Here is a 17,535-nt window from a genome sequence, read left to right as displayed (position 1 = left end):
TGCTCTAAAAACACATGTCGAAAGGGTCTGGATGACTTCGATCAGCTGTTTCAATTTAACATGTGTCAGTTGCATACTTCATTAAATAACTTTACCGAAAACCGAGCGCTAATAAGACGCACTTTTGTCTATGTCTTCATCATTATAAATCTATTACCGACTTCAGGGCACGGGTCTCTCAGAATGAGGCTTTAGGCCTTAGTCCATTCACACTTATTTGAGAAGGTTATGGTTTAGGCATGAGGGTTTCCTTGCGAGAGGAGTTAAGTGGTAGAAGTCTCTATTTATATCCAAACGCACAGCCATAGGATTATTTCATTGGTGTTTTAGTAGTTAGTTTCGGATTTACCACCAGTGCCGGGTTAACCACGTGGCAAAAGTAGAAATTGCTACGGGTCCCGCGCAAAAGGGGGCCCCGCATATTTAAACCCACTCATCTCTACCTGAGCGTAATATTTTGAGTGAAACTTATCAAGATGGGGTATTTTGAAATTTTTGATGCCACAAAAACGTCTTAGTTGACGTTTCACGTTTGAACGTAAAATGTCCAAGACAATCAAACAAGAGCCCAGAGATATAGCTGCTTTATGCTTTTAAGTTCTTCGAGCTGAAAAGTCTGATAGAGATTAAATAAAACACTATTTGTTGAGTTTTCAAATCGCAATAACTTTGAATTAATCAACCGATTTTCGGCGTTCGACACGATTTTTTAAGCCTCAATTTCGTAGTAAATCCGAAAACACACTTTTCTTGGTTCACGAAGGAATCAACCGATTTTGATTTTGACGTGGTTTTTCAAGGTTAAGAGCGGATTAGTTTTTAGAGTTGATCGATAAAGCCGTTAGAAAGTGATTCCAAAAAAACCGTTTTTCAATTTTTTATTTTTGAGTTTTCTCAAAATATTCAGGTTTGAATTGGTTAAAATTTTCAGGAAACACAGACACACACACACACATACATGCACACCCAGAGCAGATCAAGAATTTGCTACGGGCTCGCACATGTTTACCCTTTACGAACCATCGAATTCTGTGGGTTTATAATCATAATTCAATGAACAACATAACTTATAATTTCTTTATTTTCTTGGAATGTGGTACATTTTTTTATAAACTTTCAACTGATTGAAAAATTAAGTTGGATGAAATCTAGCAGAAAGAACCAAACCACCATATATGACATAACTGGCAGGTATTTTTTTAATCAGCCCTATAGAACGTGTAAATGAAAACCGAAATAATACTTCACAGGCTTCACATTATGTGCTTTCTCTGAGACTTATCTGTGAAACCGAAAACACAATCGTTTTAGAGTAAACCACTGCCATAGGTTTTACTGTAAGAAAGATATAGCCCTAACATCACATGCAAAATTATAATCATGCGACTCCTGTCACTATATTAGGTAGGCATAGATACTATGCGCGTGTCGGTCTTTTGTCTTCAATAGGGTCATAAGTAAACACTAAAAATGCTTTGAATTCGTTTGTGTGGAAAAATAAACATGATTTCTTATGTAATACACTTATGCATATTTTAATATTATTTCGTAATTCTGTTACATGTTGTATAATGACCCAAATTTCAATAAAACAAGTGACTAAGTTGGTCGGAGCCCTTTCCGTTCTGCCAAATTACGCCCAACAAAACTAACAATAATTTAAATTTGATTACATTCAGACTTTTATTACAGCAGTAGTACATCTATAAATTAACTATTCCACAATAACTCTGGTTTGTCATAGTTCAAACTTCTCACTCATGGCGTCGTGTGAGGCTTGCTCATTCCTATCTTATAACAGTAGACAGCATTTCTATAATATTACTGGCGGTCCCTTGCGACTTTGTCCGCTTTAAAGATAGGCATATGCTGTCGTGGCCTTTTTTTTGAAATTTTAAAGGAGAACAACTTTGTCATACACGATTTTATCCAAACTTTAGCCGTTTACGCAGCGCACGCAGCGGAAGGTCTCGAAAGGAAAAAAAACCACCCCGATTTTAAAACATTCTTTATTGGCGCTGTTCTCCAATAAAGAATGTCTTTTGAATGAATTGGTCTTAGCGTGATGATATATAGCCTGAAATAATTTTTCAAATCGGACCAGTAGTTCTTGATATTGCGTTAAACATTGCGTTCAAGTAAACAAACAAACTCCTCAGCTTTATTTATTGGTATAAGTTTATTTAGCATATTATATATCTCACGGAGAAGCAGGTTCCGTTTTAATGTTGAGACTAGGAGTAAATTCATCATACACCTCAATATCTTCGTGAGGTTCTTTTTTAATGTAATCTGTGGGGCTGTCTGATTCCATTGCCTCGACGGAATCTCTAGAATCATCGCTCATCTGTGTTGTGCATAACTCACTCAAATACAATTTATTCTGCTTAACATCAATACTTTGCTTATACCTTTGTATCGCGTATTCCAAAGTATTGTACGAACTTCTGCACGTTTCACATTTGAATATTATCGACTCGCGTAAATGTTTAACTTTAAGATATACACCGAAATAGTAATCGTCGTTGAAACTCCTGATGCATTCACCACAATCGACGTTAAACGCGAGACGTCTTGACCCATATGTGGCTAATTCGTCCACGTTAAAATCACTGTGGAACTTCTTTATGTGACGCTTCAGAGTTTTACGAGAACTGAAGTCCTTCATACATATAATGCAGCGCGGTAAGCATTTCGCTTCTGGCGGATGCGAATGATACGTTTCACAATGATTCCCGTATTGTTCCTGGCCTTTGAAGACAAAGTTGCACTCCTCGCATTTGTAAATCTCGTCTGCAGCCAAATGTTATGTCAAAATTATAATCATGCGACTCCTGTCACTATATTAGGTAGGCATAGATACTATGCGCGTGTCGGTCTTTTGTCTTCAATAGGGTCATAAGTAAACACTAAAAATGCTTTGAATTCGTTTGTGTGGAAAAATAAACATGATTTCTTATGTAATACACTTATGCATATTTTAATATTATTTCGTAATTCTGTTACATGTTGTATAATGACCCAAATTTCAATAAAACAAGTGACTAAGTTGGTCGGAGCCCTTTCCGTTCTGCCAAATTACGCCCAACAAAACTAACAATAATTTAAATTTGATTACATTCAGACTTTTATTACAGCAGTAGTACATCTATAAATTAATTATTCCACAATAACTCTGGTTTGTCATAGTTCAAACTTCTCACTCATGGCGTCGTGTGAGGCTTGCTCATTCCTATCTTATAACAGTAGACAGCATTTCTATAATATTACTGGCGGTCCCTTGCGACTTTGTCCGCTTTAAAGATAGGCATATGCTGTCGTGGCCTTTTTTTTGAAATTTTAAAGGAGAACAACTTTGTCATACACGATTTTATCCAAAATTTAGCCGTTTACGCAGCGCACGCAGCGGAAGGTCTCCAAAGGAAAAAAAACCACCCCGATTTTAAAACATTCTTTATTGGCGCTGTTCTCCAATAAAGAATGTCTTTTGAATGAATTGGTCTTAGCGTGATGATATATAGCCTGAAATAATTTTTCAAATCGGACCAGTAGTTCTTGATATTGCGTTAAACATTGCGTTCAAGTAAACAAACAAACTCCTCAGCTTTATTTATTGGTATAAGTTTATTTAGCATATTATATATCTCACGGAGAAGCAGGTTCCGTTTTAATGTTGAGACTAGGAGTAAATTCATCATACACCTCAATATCTTCGTGAGGTTCTTTTTTAATGTAATCTGTGGGGCTGTCTGATTCCATTGCCTCGACGGAATCTCTAGAATCATCGCTCATCTGTGTTGTGCATAACTCACTCAAATACAATTTATTCTGCTTAACATCAATACTTTGCTTATACCTTTGTATCGCGTATTCCAAAGTATTGTACGAACTTCTGCACGTTTCACATTTGAATATTATCGACTCGCGTAAATGTTTAACTTTAAGATATACACCGAAATAGTTATCGTCGTTGAAACTCCTGATGCATTCACCACAATCGACGTTAAACGCGAGACGTCTTGACCCATATGTGGCTAATTCGTCCACGTTAAAATCACTGTGGAACTTCTTTATGTGACGCTTCAGAGTTTTACGAGAACTGAAGTCCTTCATACATATAATGCAGCGCGGTAAGCATTTCGCTTCTGGCGGATGCGAATGATACGTTTCACAATGATTCCCGTATTGTTCCTGGCCTTTGAAGACAAAGTTGCACTCCTCGCATTTGTAAATCTCGTCTGCAGCCAAATGTTTCGTTGATAAATGTATGTTCAAAGCTTCGAGAGAGTCGAAAGACACCGAGCAAAGGTCGCAAGGATGCGTGTTCATGTTGAACGAGTGGATCAGTTTCAAATGTGTTTTGCAAGATTTCGCGGACTCGAAACGTTTTTCACAGATATGGCATTGCGGAAACGCTGCGGAATTCGGATGCTTAATCCGCACGTGTTTTCTCAAACTCCGTTTCTCCTTAAAAAGCGTTTCGCACTCAATACACTTGTACCTTTGTTTTCCCAAATGCGTGTATTCGATGTGTCTTCGTATATTGCGTTTGGATTTGAACACCTTCTCGCAGTAGTCGCATTTCGACCAGGACGTGTTTTTATGCACCATTTTATGGTACGCCAAAGAGTATTTGTTGTTGCAAATTTTGTCGCATGATTGGCATTTCACGGGGTCATCAACAGTGTGTTTCAACTTCATATGATGCTTGAGGGACCTTGTATTATGGTATATCCTTCCGCAATGAACACATTTATATGACGATCTTTTTGACGAGTCTTCTGAGTGGGATTTAATTTTAGAATCCACTAGTTGCGCTTGAGGGTGAAAGATTCTTAAATGGAAATCTAGACTAGATATATCAGTGAATAATTTGTCGCAATATGCGCAACTGTTCACATTCGTGGGTGGAATACAAGTTTTTCTATGTCTCCTTATAGTTTCTTTGCTAAAGAACTTTTGGAAACAAACGTTGCATGTCGATAAACAGTATTCTTTGTAGTGCGCTGCTCGCATATGATCTTTCAGCTCGTAAACATTCGCGAGCGTTTTAATACAAAATTCGCATCGAAAAAGATGGCCACGCTCTCTCATCCTTTTATTCTTTTCAAGTTTCTCCACCGATTTTATTAAAGATTCCTTGCAATACGCGTAAAACTCTTGAAAAGTATGCGCCGTTTTCACATGCTGTCTCAGTAAATATTCCTTTTTGTAATTCATGTCGCATAATTCGCAGGAGAAATCGTATATGCTCGACTCGAACGTTTCCGGTACAAGCTGGTTGTGATAAGAAGTGATATGTCTCACGAAATTTTCTCTTCCGTGTATAATTTTATAACAATAACCGCAACTGAGCTGTTCATTACCCTCACTTAAATGCTGGGTTCTCAAGTGCCGTCTCAGACTTTGATTTGAAGTGTAGGCTTTCGGGCAAAATTCGCATTTATACTCCCCCCTCTGACCATGACTCATCTCCATGTGCCTTCTCAAATTCTTATTACTCCTGTAAACTCTGACGCATAGATCACATTTTATTGAACCTTTCGCCAGATGGTTGGACTGTATATGAGCTATTAAGGTGTCTTTTCTTTTGAAAACCTTTTTGCACACATCGCAAGTTAGATATTGTATATCAGGGTTATGCATAAGTGCTATATGTCGCTTCATATTCCTACCCGTGGTGAGAGTTTTATTGCATATTTTGCAAGAAATGGCCGAGTTTGTTTGCAAATGCACCGTATTCATGTGCGAGGTTATATTTTGTTTTCGAGAGAAAACACGCCCACATAAGTCGCATTCGGGGAACGGCTGACCAGAGCTATTGTGACCATGGCTAAGGTGTAAAATTAAGCCAGCAGGGCTCCCTAAGTTTCGGTCACAAATATCGCAGTAGCACGATAAGCCTAGGTGCCAATTCTTTATATGCGTTTGAAGGTTGTGCTTTCTTGTAAATAAGCGATCACAGTAATCGCAAACGTATTGTTCAGGCATTTCAGCTGGAAAAGGAAGACAGATCTTATTGAGCAGAATGCGTTACTTTGCGGGATTCTATGATATACAATTATCGTCATTATCGATTCTACCAATATTATAGATGTGAAACTGTGGATATTTTTTACTCAATCACGCAAAAATGGCTGAACGGATTTGGATGAGATTTGGCATGCATGTAGCCTTTGGGAAAGAACATAGGCTACCTTTTATACTGATTCCTAGAGTAGTTCCCAAGGGAAAATTGTTAACGAGCGAAGCTTCAGACCCAATTCTGAAGTCCAAGCCTATAATAGTCGACAGCTGGATTGAAGGCCTCCCGAACCGAGCGTTTGCCCATAATTACCAAGCTTTAGGAGTAGACATTTTTATGACAGAGTCCGTCCGGTGATTTACTATCGCCATGCTTATTTCCGCAACACAGCAATGTTGCAATACTGTGTTCGGCAGGGGTATTACGTATCTAGCGAGAGGCTTGTGACAGGCGTAAATCATGCATCACTGCTGTCAAACGTCACTTTTGTTTATTTATTGTATGGAAAAGTGAAGTTTGACAGCAGCGATTGCAAGATTTTAAACTGAGATTTTCGTGGATAATCAACATTTCTTAAGTATAGTTCAACGGGTACATACCACGATAATATTTTGAATTTGTCGATATTTCGACCCAGTTGCATGGATCGCGGTCACGACGGGACTGCGTAGGCACGAGATGTCAAGTTGGATGCACAAAAATTTCAATATTTAAAACGGTTTTAAATTAGCAAGTGTGTGGAACCCAGTGTTAGAATTATGTAAACCAAGAAAGCATCGTACAGCTTCTCAATTTAAAAGTGACGTTGTCAGTGTAGTGTGTCGAAATGTTCGTGAAATACCGACAAAAAGAACACGAAAGCGGGTAGTCAAATTCTGCCCGTGACATCCAACTTGACATCTCGTGCCTACGCAGTCCCGTCGTGACCACGATCCATGCAGCTGGGTCGAAATATCGACAAATTCAAAATATTATCGTGGTATGTACCCTTTAAACTATACTTAAGAAAAGTGATTGCAAGATTTACGCCTACATAAATATACTACGACAATACACACATCGCCACCTAGCCCCAAAGTAAGCGTAGCTTGTGTTATGGCTACTAAGATAACTGATGAATATTTTTACGAAAAATATACAATACTTATAATATATAGATAAACACCCAGACGCTGAAAAACATTCACGTTCATCACACAAACATGTTCCAGTTGTGGGAATCGAATCCGAGTGGCGTATGGGGCGTGGTTGGCGCAAGTACATTTGGCTTAACGCATACGCCTCAAATTGATGGACTTAGTCCGGCTTGTTGCATGACGTGCTCTTTGTATGCCCTGTGAAGTTTTGCTGTTTTGCTCCGTTTATGAGCGTTGGTTCGCCACTTTTTTTTTTTTTTTTATTAACGATAGGCCAGCGTTTGACGACAATCATGCCCGTTAGAAAGCAATGATGAGGTCTAGGTTGGAGCACGCTTGCCTAGAAAAAGCCTATTCACTCTAGCCTTGAAGGTACTTAAATTATACGTGGCAGGAAACACAGTTACCGGGAGGGCGTTCCACATCTTAGCGGCACGTATCAGAAACGTGGATAAAAAACGTTTCCATCAGGTGGTCCATCTGCCGTCAATTATTACTATAAAAAAAACTCTGGGCAGCCACGTTGGCGATCGCAGTGGACAGTTTTTAAATTGTTAGCGGTATGACAGTTATATTAAACACAGAAACCTTTAAGAAGTAAAGCTATCTGTTCTGCAACATACCGGAGCGGTTAATCCATCCAATGGTAACTAACCTCAGGCTTCCACATGCCTATACCGGACAGGCTCCGAAATTATTAATCCCCAAATTGCCCCTGACGGGGATAGAACCTGGGGCCTCCCACTTATAATACCAGAGCTCATCACTGCACCAGAGAGGTCGACAAAAACCTTTACGCTTAATGTAAGATTTGTGAGCTCGCAATCGTAGAGCCGTTTTCGAGTATCAATACACTGTAGCGTCAAATAAAAATGGACTCAATTTCTATAACTTTTGAGTCTAAAATTGTCATCATCATCACTTCAATCGATTGGAGTCCATGGCTGGACATGGGTCTTTTCTAGGGAGTTCCAAATTCCTGGGCCGCTTGTTTTCAGCGGCTCCCAGCGACTCGTTTGATTTTGTCTGTCCACTTCATTGGGGGCTAACAAACGCTGCGTTTACCTGTGCGGGTCAGCACTTTGGAACCCCAATGGCTATCGGTTCTCAGAGCTATGTTGTGCGAGTGATAAATTCCATTTTACTCTGGCATTACATTGGATCGATAATAGAAACTGATCTTTGATTAGAAGCATACAAATCTTGTAGGTATTAACTGTACTGATTGACAGGGAGGACAGACACTCACCTTACAACTGGGTAAAGTATTTATAGGCCATGTGATGTAAAACTTGATTTTATAAAAATTATAATTTATATAAATCACACAGCTCCACAAGTGAAACAAGTTCACAAGTTTTTTATATTATTAAAAGTTTTCACCATATCAAAGTATGTATCTGAAACAATAAAATAATAGTAAACACAGTTTAGTAGTCTTTTTATAGGCTGAGAATATTAACGGCCCCACAATTCTCTCATAGGGTGTAGGCTGAGAATATAAATGGTCCTCCACTTCTCTAACACTACGTTTTAGGGGATGAATCCTCTACACTACACAGCTAGCAAAGGAGGAGAGAGAAATTATATACCCCAAATATATCCTCTGAAAAGGGGTTAAACTAACTTGCCCGGGTGGCAGGTGCCAAAGCACAGGAAATAGTAGAAGTCAATCCCTGTTTATTATTTGGATGTTATTTTCCTTTTTCTTTCCTTTCCTTCCTTCCGCAGCTTTATCAACTCTCCAAGCATGCGCCAATGCTCGGAGAGTTGATAAAGCTGCGGGAGAAGATAAAATTTTGTCCTTTTCCTCGGGTGAAAAATATCTCCTGTCCTTGCTAGCCGTGCAGGTTGGGGGCTATTAATTATTTTTAAAACAGCATAGCCTTCACTCTGAGGTATACAGTGGACATTAGCCCTACAGGCTTGCATCAAGACTATGGATAAAAGAGTCAGTTTTTGTATTAATTATTGTACTTCAATAGATTGAGGATACTGATGATTATGAACAATTTCCATGCATTAACCTTTCATGCAGATGTGGAAAACAATTATTTTAAATGCAAGCATCCCTATAACCTGGCGCCTCATGCCTAAGTAGATTTACGACAGTTTTCATTGAAAATTTAAAAAAAAATTCTAGACAACCTAAAATGGTTCTGTAAACGGCATTGCCTCTTTTAATTAATTATCTTTATGTAAAAAACAAAATAAAAGCTACTAAACTAGATGTCTAAACTAGATCTACAATTAAATTTAATGAAAACGGAAAGGAAAGGAAAAGGCGTCAAAGATTGCGATTTTAAGTAGAAGTAAATCCACAATAAAACTGTTCCTAAATACATTGGAACTGAACAGAAAGTTTGTAGAATGCATTCCAGTAATAATCTAGTAGTGAAAGATTCATACTGCTATACAAAACTTCCGAAATACTATTGTGCACGGATATATTGAGTAGAGCCGTTTACCACTGCTATAGTTCACTCAAAAGAAATGAGTACTCTATGATTTTAAGAATTAAGTTAGAGCCGGTAAAACAGTTTTTCATACAATTGCTGATCATATAACACCTTTTTGCATATAAAAGTAGATTTCACCGGTTAGCGGCTAAAAACAGTTTAGCATCGAAACAATATGATATTAAAGGGAAACTGAACAGTTTACACTACCAATTCAGTGTTAAGGGCTTATAATATGTACTTACATTTCGTAGCAGCATCTGTTGTTAATATTGGCTTGGTTTAATGTCTTGTTAGTTCTATTTCATTTGGAAGCATTTCATTTCTTTCATAATTAAAAAATAAACAAAAACCGAGAGTAGGTAGATATATAGATATATATAGGTACCTAATCTGAAAAATTAAAAAAATACAATACACACCACAGAAACACATCACTTTTTATTAATTACCTAATATTACAGATTTGGGTTCGAGATTTTTTGTTTCGAACCTTTCATATTTAATACATAATTTTATTATTTCATACGTGCAGCATTTATTGTTCATTGTTCTTAGTGCAACAATAACAATAAATATGCATCTTGTATTGTATGTATTATTTTTTGCCTTGTAACCTAACCTTGTAACTATGTAGTAAATAGGTCATCTGTGGCTACTTTAACCTTTAATCTATATATTCTGTGGAGATTCTCTGGCTGTGGTTATGGAGGGTAGAGGTAAGGAGAGTCATCTGTGTATATGAAAAAGTGTCGTCAAAATGTATTAAATTAGGATGGCGCCACATTTGCATCAGGGTAACCCTTAAAAGAAGCGCCAAATATAAATATTGTTAGAGTAGGCTTGAAAAATAAACAAGGAAGTATGGAGATACAAAGAAGTAAGGTTATATTTACCACAATATTTTGTACAACGTAAGTTGTTGAAATTCTCAATAATTAACTACTTTAGTCGATAATGACATTAAATTTTTTAACTCGGCATACTTCAATTCATCTACGATTGCTACATTCATACCATACCATGTGCATCCACCAGCGCCATTGTGGAGGATTTTTGAACTGTTATTTAGCGCAACAACTGGACACTTTTTCAACTTTTCTCCCATATAAGATGACTCTCCTTACCTCTACCCTCCATAGCTGTGGTGTGCACTCCCGTTTGTGATGTTTTTTATAACCTATGAAATCATTTACAAGTGTATTTTTGATTGCTTAAGAAAAGCTATTTTTATTTTATTTACAAAACTAGGTGACTAGAAACATTATATTGTTATACCCCTTGCAATTATGTGTGCGTGTAAATGTACAAAAACCATGCAAATAGTGATTAATAACCTCTCGTGTATTAAACCTAATAATCTATGATAAAGGACATTTCAAAAAATGACACAAATAAACATCGAGAAAGTGTACCCGAAGGAGAGCATATACCCAATGATTTTTAACTTCCAAAATGGGTACGTCACCGACCAATTTACTACCCAAGAATGTATGATTTTTGATAATAGTACCAACCATATAAAAACAGTCGCTACAGTCATAGATAAACTGGTATATGCTGGTGAGGAGAAGACAGAAGAACTTAGTAAAACCTTCATTCTTGCACGTAATAAGAAAACTGGTAAAGTTAGACTCATAGAAAGTTGTGTTACCGACATGAAGCCTGTATTAAACATCAAAAACGCAAATAATGATGTGTCTACATTACTCGATACAAGTAATTTAGAACTCAGCAGGAAGTTCGGTTCTAAGAAACACAAACAGCAAATGGAGCATTTAGAAAAGCTTAAAGTCAACGTGGAAACTGTGACTGAACAGATGCAAAACGTAACTCAAGAAGTATCGAAAGACGATCTGGATTTAACAACATATGATAAAAATAATTCAGATGATTTCTATATACCGCCTATAGATCGTGCTGCAAGCTCCGCTGAAGAAGTATACAACATAGACAGCATATTAACGCAGGAGCAGTATGATAAAATACTATCTGAACTCGAAGGAAAAGATTATTTGTCAGATATGCCGCAACTCATTAAAAATTTAGTAACAAAGAATAAATTATCGTCTAAGTTGTTAGTACTGGCAGTATACTCAAGTAGTTTAATACAAATGTACAGTACAGTAATGAAAAAAATTGCAACAAAAAATTTTGTTGTATGCCCCCATTCTGTTACACTCAACGAAATAGTTCTCAGAGATTTTTGTTCTACGTCTAATGGTAGAAGGACTAGACCTGCGCCTTATAAAGATAAAACACTGTGTCACGCTATTGTTTTTCTCCTACTTATCAACAATTTGAAAATAGAGTTGGAAGCATTATGTGAGGAGTTAAAGTTGACACCTAATACTGCATCTATAAAAGTTAGAGTAACAGGTGCATCTATAATTACGTCAGGTAGTAAAAAGGTTGTGCAGTTAAAACTACCGTTAAATACTAAATCCTCATTTAGCAGACGTAAAAGTACAAAGTTTTAAATAAATTTTATTATATACAGACTATTGTTGTTTTACTCACTATATTTGTATGTAAGTGTTCCAATCGACGGGTTACACATAATGGACATAATATTACAATTTACTTTTTTGGAAAGTGCTTTAAAGTATTTCATTGATTACGAGCAAGTAAGGCTTGTACTAAGGCTACTTGCTGTCTAAGAAGCCATTGTTGAGTTATTTGTGTGTAAGGATTTTATATGACGCTATCGTACCCAGCCCGCTTCGCCGGGCTAGATTTTGATTTATTTTATTTAAACAACAAACTTACATCATTAAAGTTTTAATTTAAGTCTCATAATATATTAAATCATTTATTTCTCTGTTTCCATTCTCTTCTATTCTCTTCTCGAGCGGGTGAAGATCCATTATCTACACTCATGTACACCCAACAATAGAATATCATCATAGTAAATAAAAGCTGCATTTGACAGTTTGACAGTTCAAAAATAGGAGTGCTCCGATCGTCACTTTTCTTCTTGGCGAGTTGGATCGTTCTCTGTCTGTAGGTTCAGGGAGTGTAATGCGTAAGGTTCATATTGTCATAGTTTATAAAGTAAATTAATAAAGTGATTTTTGTAAGCTTTGTTTAATAGAACTTCATTTCAATTATAGACTTAGGAACGCAGGTCGAAAATTATATTTAATTAGTACTACATGCCACTGTAGTCTCACAAACTAGATAGTTTTTTTAGTAACAATTAATCTGTTTACAAAATTCTCTACGGTAAATTGAAAGGTCTAAAAAGTAGCGCTGTCCTGCTCACATTGTTTGCCGTAGTACGCCGTAAAAGGTATGGGTAAAAGGGTAGCGCTCTTATAGGACTTGTCAGCATAATTATTTGTTACTCTGTCCTTTTCACAATGTTTGACAGAGAAAAGGATGGCACTCTTTTCAGATTTGTCAGCATCTAGTACCATTAATACGTTAGTCTGAAAATTTCACAACGATTGATGTAGAAAACAATACCTATTGCACGCCTCATAAGCGAAGCGTTGGAGTGATGCTTTACTCCCGATATTTGAAAGGCAAGGACTTTTGAAACTGAAAATGACTGTATTTTTCTCACATTGCATCATAAATAATATATTATATATCAAGAAAAACCATTCGTTTACAAGTATTTGATATTTTTAAAAAACAATTAATTTGTTTAAAGTGAAAAAAAAAAAATTACAAAAATATTCGAGGACGTCCGAATGTATCTGGAACTCTCACGACCGTAAAAATTAACGTGTTTTTTTTAAAGCTGTATAATCGCAGCGCGCTGTTTGCTATTGAAAATCTCTGTGTAAATCGTTGTCGTTTCATTACAATGAATAAAAAACTAAAAAAAAATTGATTGGTCTTTAGTGTGTCAATTATGAAAATTGGGTTCGTTCACAATGTTGCTTTACGTCGAGAATGGCGCGAAATGTTGAAAGTATTTTTTAAAATTCCATTTAAGTTATTGACTAATAATAATAAAAAAAAATAACAGATGACTATGAGCGTCCACATCCGGTGAAAAGCTTAAGGTATTTTTTAGTAAATATTAATAAATAAATAAATATACTACGACAATACACACAGTGCCATCTAGCCCCAAAGTAAGCGTAGCTTGTGTTATGGGTACTAAGATAGCTGATGTAGGTATATTTTTATGAATTTAATACACATAAATACTTATGTTATTCTGTCCTTTTCAGTGTTTGACGTAGAATAAGAAAACACTCTTTTTAGACTTGGCAATTTACTTTAAATATTTGCATACAACAGTCATGCCAAGACTATCAATTAGTATATTTAAATACATTATTGACATAATATACTTTATTTCTATAAAAAATATTTGATAGCTTCTAAATTATTTACAATTTTAAAATCCACAGTAAAAAAATGCTTTTTCAAAAATTCTTAAATCTATACTATACAGTCACAGTGGCGTGCACTGGGTTTCTTACCAGGGTATGCATACAGGCAAAAATCCTCCTCTTATGTCTATATATCAATTTTAGGGTAGGCAGTGCTTTCGTGCATGTATGAAGTACACAACACTGACTACACATATGATGCATTTTTACATATGAGTCAGCTACTGCACCAATCTTGACAAAACTTGGCATATATATAGCTTGCATCCTAAAGATGAACATAGGAAACTTTTAGGCCCAAGTAACAACCAGGTTAATATTCCCAGCAGATTTAAAAAGATATATAGCATTTGTTACAGTTGCATAACTCTTTACAACTAAACCAATTATCCTGGATATGGCCCAGGATACTTTTTACCCTGGGGAAAGCTATGCTTGAAACAAAATATGATCATTCTACTACATAGTTTGAAATATACAATTTGTCTTTGCTCTGACGTAGATTTTAATCAGTTACTAAAATTCTAATATTTAGACATATATTACATATTCTTATTAACATACATACATACTTATCATAGATGAAGAACATGGCACAGACTGTGTGTCGACTGAATTCAAATTTCATTTATTTCAAGTAAGTTCTAGTCCTAGGTCCTAGTTTATAACAAGACCTTTGTAATATTAACCATCAATACTATGTCATAAATTGTCCTACATTTATGATAATAGGTTACCTGATTAATTGCGTACAGATATCTTTACTTAAAAACCTTTGATTTCTTACATAATAGATGAAACAAAATTTTAATAATATCTTAAATATTTCTGTATTCACAAACTCATAGAGTAGTTTAAAGATGACTGATACAGATAAGAATGACTTTGTATTCAGCGGCGTGCACAGGAATTTGGACCAGGGTAAGCATAAAGAAGTAAAATGGCATAAAATGGCGAAATCCTTCTCCGTTGCCAGTTATATGAAAATTTTAGGGTATGCAGTGCTTTTGTGCATGTATGAAGTGCACGCCACTGTTTGTATTGTATACAAAATGATGCATATTTTTAATAGTGTGAGTTAGATTTTAATCCCTAAGTTCCAATGGAAAAGGTTATTAATATTGACTAAAAATTATTATTTTCATGAAATAATTAACCACAGGATAAAGCTAAATTATACCGTTAATGAATCCGTTAATAACGGTTAAGTGTTACCATAAAGGGTTTATTTATTACTAGTTTTTTTACCCTGTGAAAATTGTACCAACTAAAGTAAGTCATTTAAGAAAATTGATGTGACATTTCCTAATGTTTCAGCTGTTCTGTAGGGTTATACCCTAATATTCTCTGGTTTTTACACCACCCCAGTATTAATGCATACGAAAATAAAAATATATTCATTGCTTGAACCTTTTTAAAGTGTTTGCGAGCTACACGCACAGCAATTTATTTTGAAATATATTTTTTACACCGAAAGATGTATTCGCAATGCCCATGCCATTTTGATTTACTGCAAATTATACAAAGCCTTTATAAATTGGTGACAAACAAATTTTTTTTTAAATTACTTTGTAGAAATTGAACACGTTATGTTTTTATTAAATAAAAATTCTAATGTAATATTTGTTTTGTTACACAAATTTGATAGAGATAAAGGCTCTGTTAATAATAATTACATAAATTTCACAATGTCATGTCTTGTACAAATCATGATAATTTTATATACAAATCTATAGCACATTACTAGATGCTGTGCACATTAAAATGTTGCTATATAAACCTACTGTTTATTATTGCACAGGGAACCATAAAAGATCATAGATAACATATAATGTCAAAACTTGCATGCCTATGCGCATGCATGCCTATGTAGTATTAAAGTGAAAAGTAAACTGAACATGAAACTATTATTTAAAGAGCCATATCCTAAAACAATCACACAGTAAACCATCTATTTCTTATGCACTATTCAAATAATTTTCATCCATTTTGTTAAATTTCTCCTTCATATCCTCCGGAACTTGTACTAAAGATAAGTCCTCTGCACCTACTTCCTCCTCTTCCTGAATCAATATGTCTATGACATTCTCGCATGCTAATAGCATAGATGCTTCCGTTTCCCATCTGTGATACTCCCGCAAAACATAATACACTCCATTATTCCTTAAAACCTCTCGCCCATGTCTTTTAGCACATAATTTATTTAGAGTTTCAATTATCTCCTTTCTGATCTCTAAAACGCAGTCTCGCCGTTTATCCTTCGAATAATATTGCACTGCTGCTGGTAATTTTTCCATTTCGTCATCACTATACTCTTCATTACCCATTATTGGTGGTAACAGATATGAAAGCAAATCCAAATCTTCGCTTAGTAGAAACACATGGTAGGATGTATCAAACGATAAGTTGCGAACAATTCTAATCATACCACTGCGTCGTTTCTCAGATTCCATATAGTTACAAAACGGTAATATCTTTTTTAATGGTATAAAGGGATATGCTTTTAGCGACGGTTCGCTGAACCATTTTCTTATACGAGGAGAACAGCTCAAATTACTAAACAATGGTGCAATGTAATTTAACTTGTACTGTTTTTCGTTATAATTTATGTGCGCAAAAACTTGTAGCAAACTCTCGAGGTGTGGAATGAATGTCTCTAAGCAGACTTTCAATGAGCTCTCTACTCTAGTTAAGTTGCATAGAATCATGCAGGCTGCGTCGGCACACGATTTCCTTGGGTCGATAACATAACCTATGAACAGTTCAACGACGTTTGTTTTGTTATTCGGCTTATACTTCAATAACTCTGATGCGCCATTTTCATAACTGCTTATGTTAACAAGTATTAGGAGTGCATTTTTACAGACTTCATCGTCGTCGGTTAACTCGATAATAACTCTTACAACTGTTGCGTTTTTCAAAAGAGCTTCTATACCAGTTGGAGTGGCGGATATACCAAGTAAGTGTTCTAGTGTAAGTTCCTTGAGATCTAATCTGGTATCAGGTTGCAAGAATTGCAGTATTTCGTCGAACGGATCCTTCGCCATTGTAAATAATTTTCGGCTTACCTTGATGTTAGTATTATTTATATAAAAAATACGACATATGACACAAAAATTATCAATTTCCTTGTTTACAATTATATCAATGAAATATGTCAATTTTATTTCAGTTGTCACCCTAGAGTATTGGTTGTCACAAAAATGACATTTTTTTTTACGGTTTCGGCTTTCGGCTTTTTTGTTGTTGACTTTTGTTAAAGGTAAAATTTGTAACGTCTCATCACCATCTATTAACTCGTACTGTAGGTGTTCACGAAATCTAACTCTTACTGAATGAAATGACATCTAACAATAATTTGGCATATTTTGTGATTTTATTGAATAAATTAAGAACAATAATTTATTTTTAAACAACGAAATTAATATGCAAACATTTTAATGCGGAAACGGTCTGTCTTCCGTTCGCTGTCTAGAGATGTGTGTGGCCTAAACAAAATAATAGTTATTTGAGTTCGGTATGGCTAGCAACTCCCAGCACGAACCTCTGACACAAACACTCTA

At 35.7% G+C, this 17,535-nt stretch overlaps 3 protein-coding genes across 4 annotated transcripts; 1 reads left to right on the top strand and 2 right to left on the bottom strand.

Annotated features, from left to right (window-relative positions):
- Positions 1-1,723: 1,723 nt before the first annotated feature.
- On the bottom strand, positions 1,724-9,987 carry LOC120635694 (zinc finger protein 91-like). Of its 2 annotated transcripts, XM_039906802.1 has the most exons (4): positions 9,866-9,987; positions 8,411-8,561; positions 4,251-5,996; positions 1,724-2,805 (listed from the first exon to the last, which is right to left on the bottom strand). In XM_039906802.1, exons 3-4 carry the CDS (start codon positions 5,989-5,991, stop codon positions 2,201-2,203), a joined length of 2,346 nt encoding a protein of 781 aa, XP_039762736.1. In that variant the 5' UTR covers positions 5,992-5,996; positions 8,411-8,561; positions 9,866-9,987; the 3' UTR covers positions 1,724-2,200. The 2 variants fall into 2 exon arrangements, with proteins under 2 accessions (XP_039762736.1, XP_039762737.1); XM_039906803.1 differs by lacking the exons at positions 1,724-2,805; positions 8,411-8,561; positions 9,866-9,987 and adding an exon at positions 6,625-6,649 and having other exon boundaries at positions 2,842-5,996.
- A 772-nt stretch (positions 9,988-10,759) lies between these two features.
- LOC120635838 lies at positions 10,760-12,122 on the top strand. The gene has a single exon (XM_039907017.1). It carries the CDS (start codon positions 11,006-11,008, stop codon positions 12,098-12,100), a length of 1,095 nt encoding a protein of 364 aa, XP_039762951.1. The 5' UTR covers positions 10,760-11,005; the 3' UTR covers positions 12,101-12,122.
- Positions 12,123-15,865: 3,743 nt separating this feature from the next.
- On the bottom strand, positions 15,866-17,083 carry LOC120635798 (protein HGH1 homolog). The gene has a single exon (XM_039906957.1). It carries the CDS (start codon positions 17,017-17,019, stop codon positions 15,931-15,933), a length of 1,089 nt encoding a protein of 362 aa, XP_039762891.1. The 5' UTR covers positions 17,020-17,083; the 3' UTR covers positions 15,866-15,930.
- Positions 17,084-17,535: the final 452 nt, after the last annotated feature.

Source organism: Pararge aegeria, chromosome 27, assembly GCF_905163445.1.
Source record: "Pararge aegeria chromosome 27, ilParAegt1.1, whole genome shotgun sequence".
NCBI lineage: Eukaryota > Metazoa > Arthropoda > Insecta > Lepidoptera > Nymphalidae > Pararge > Pararge aegeria.
The sequence above is the reverse complement of the archived record's forward strand: the minus strand, read 5'-3'. Positions and strand labels throughout refer to the sequence as shown.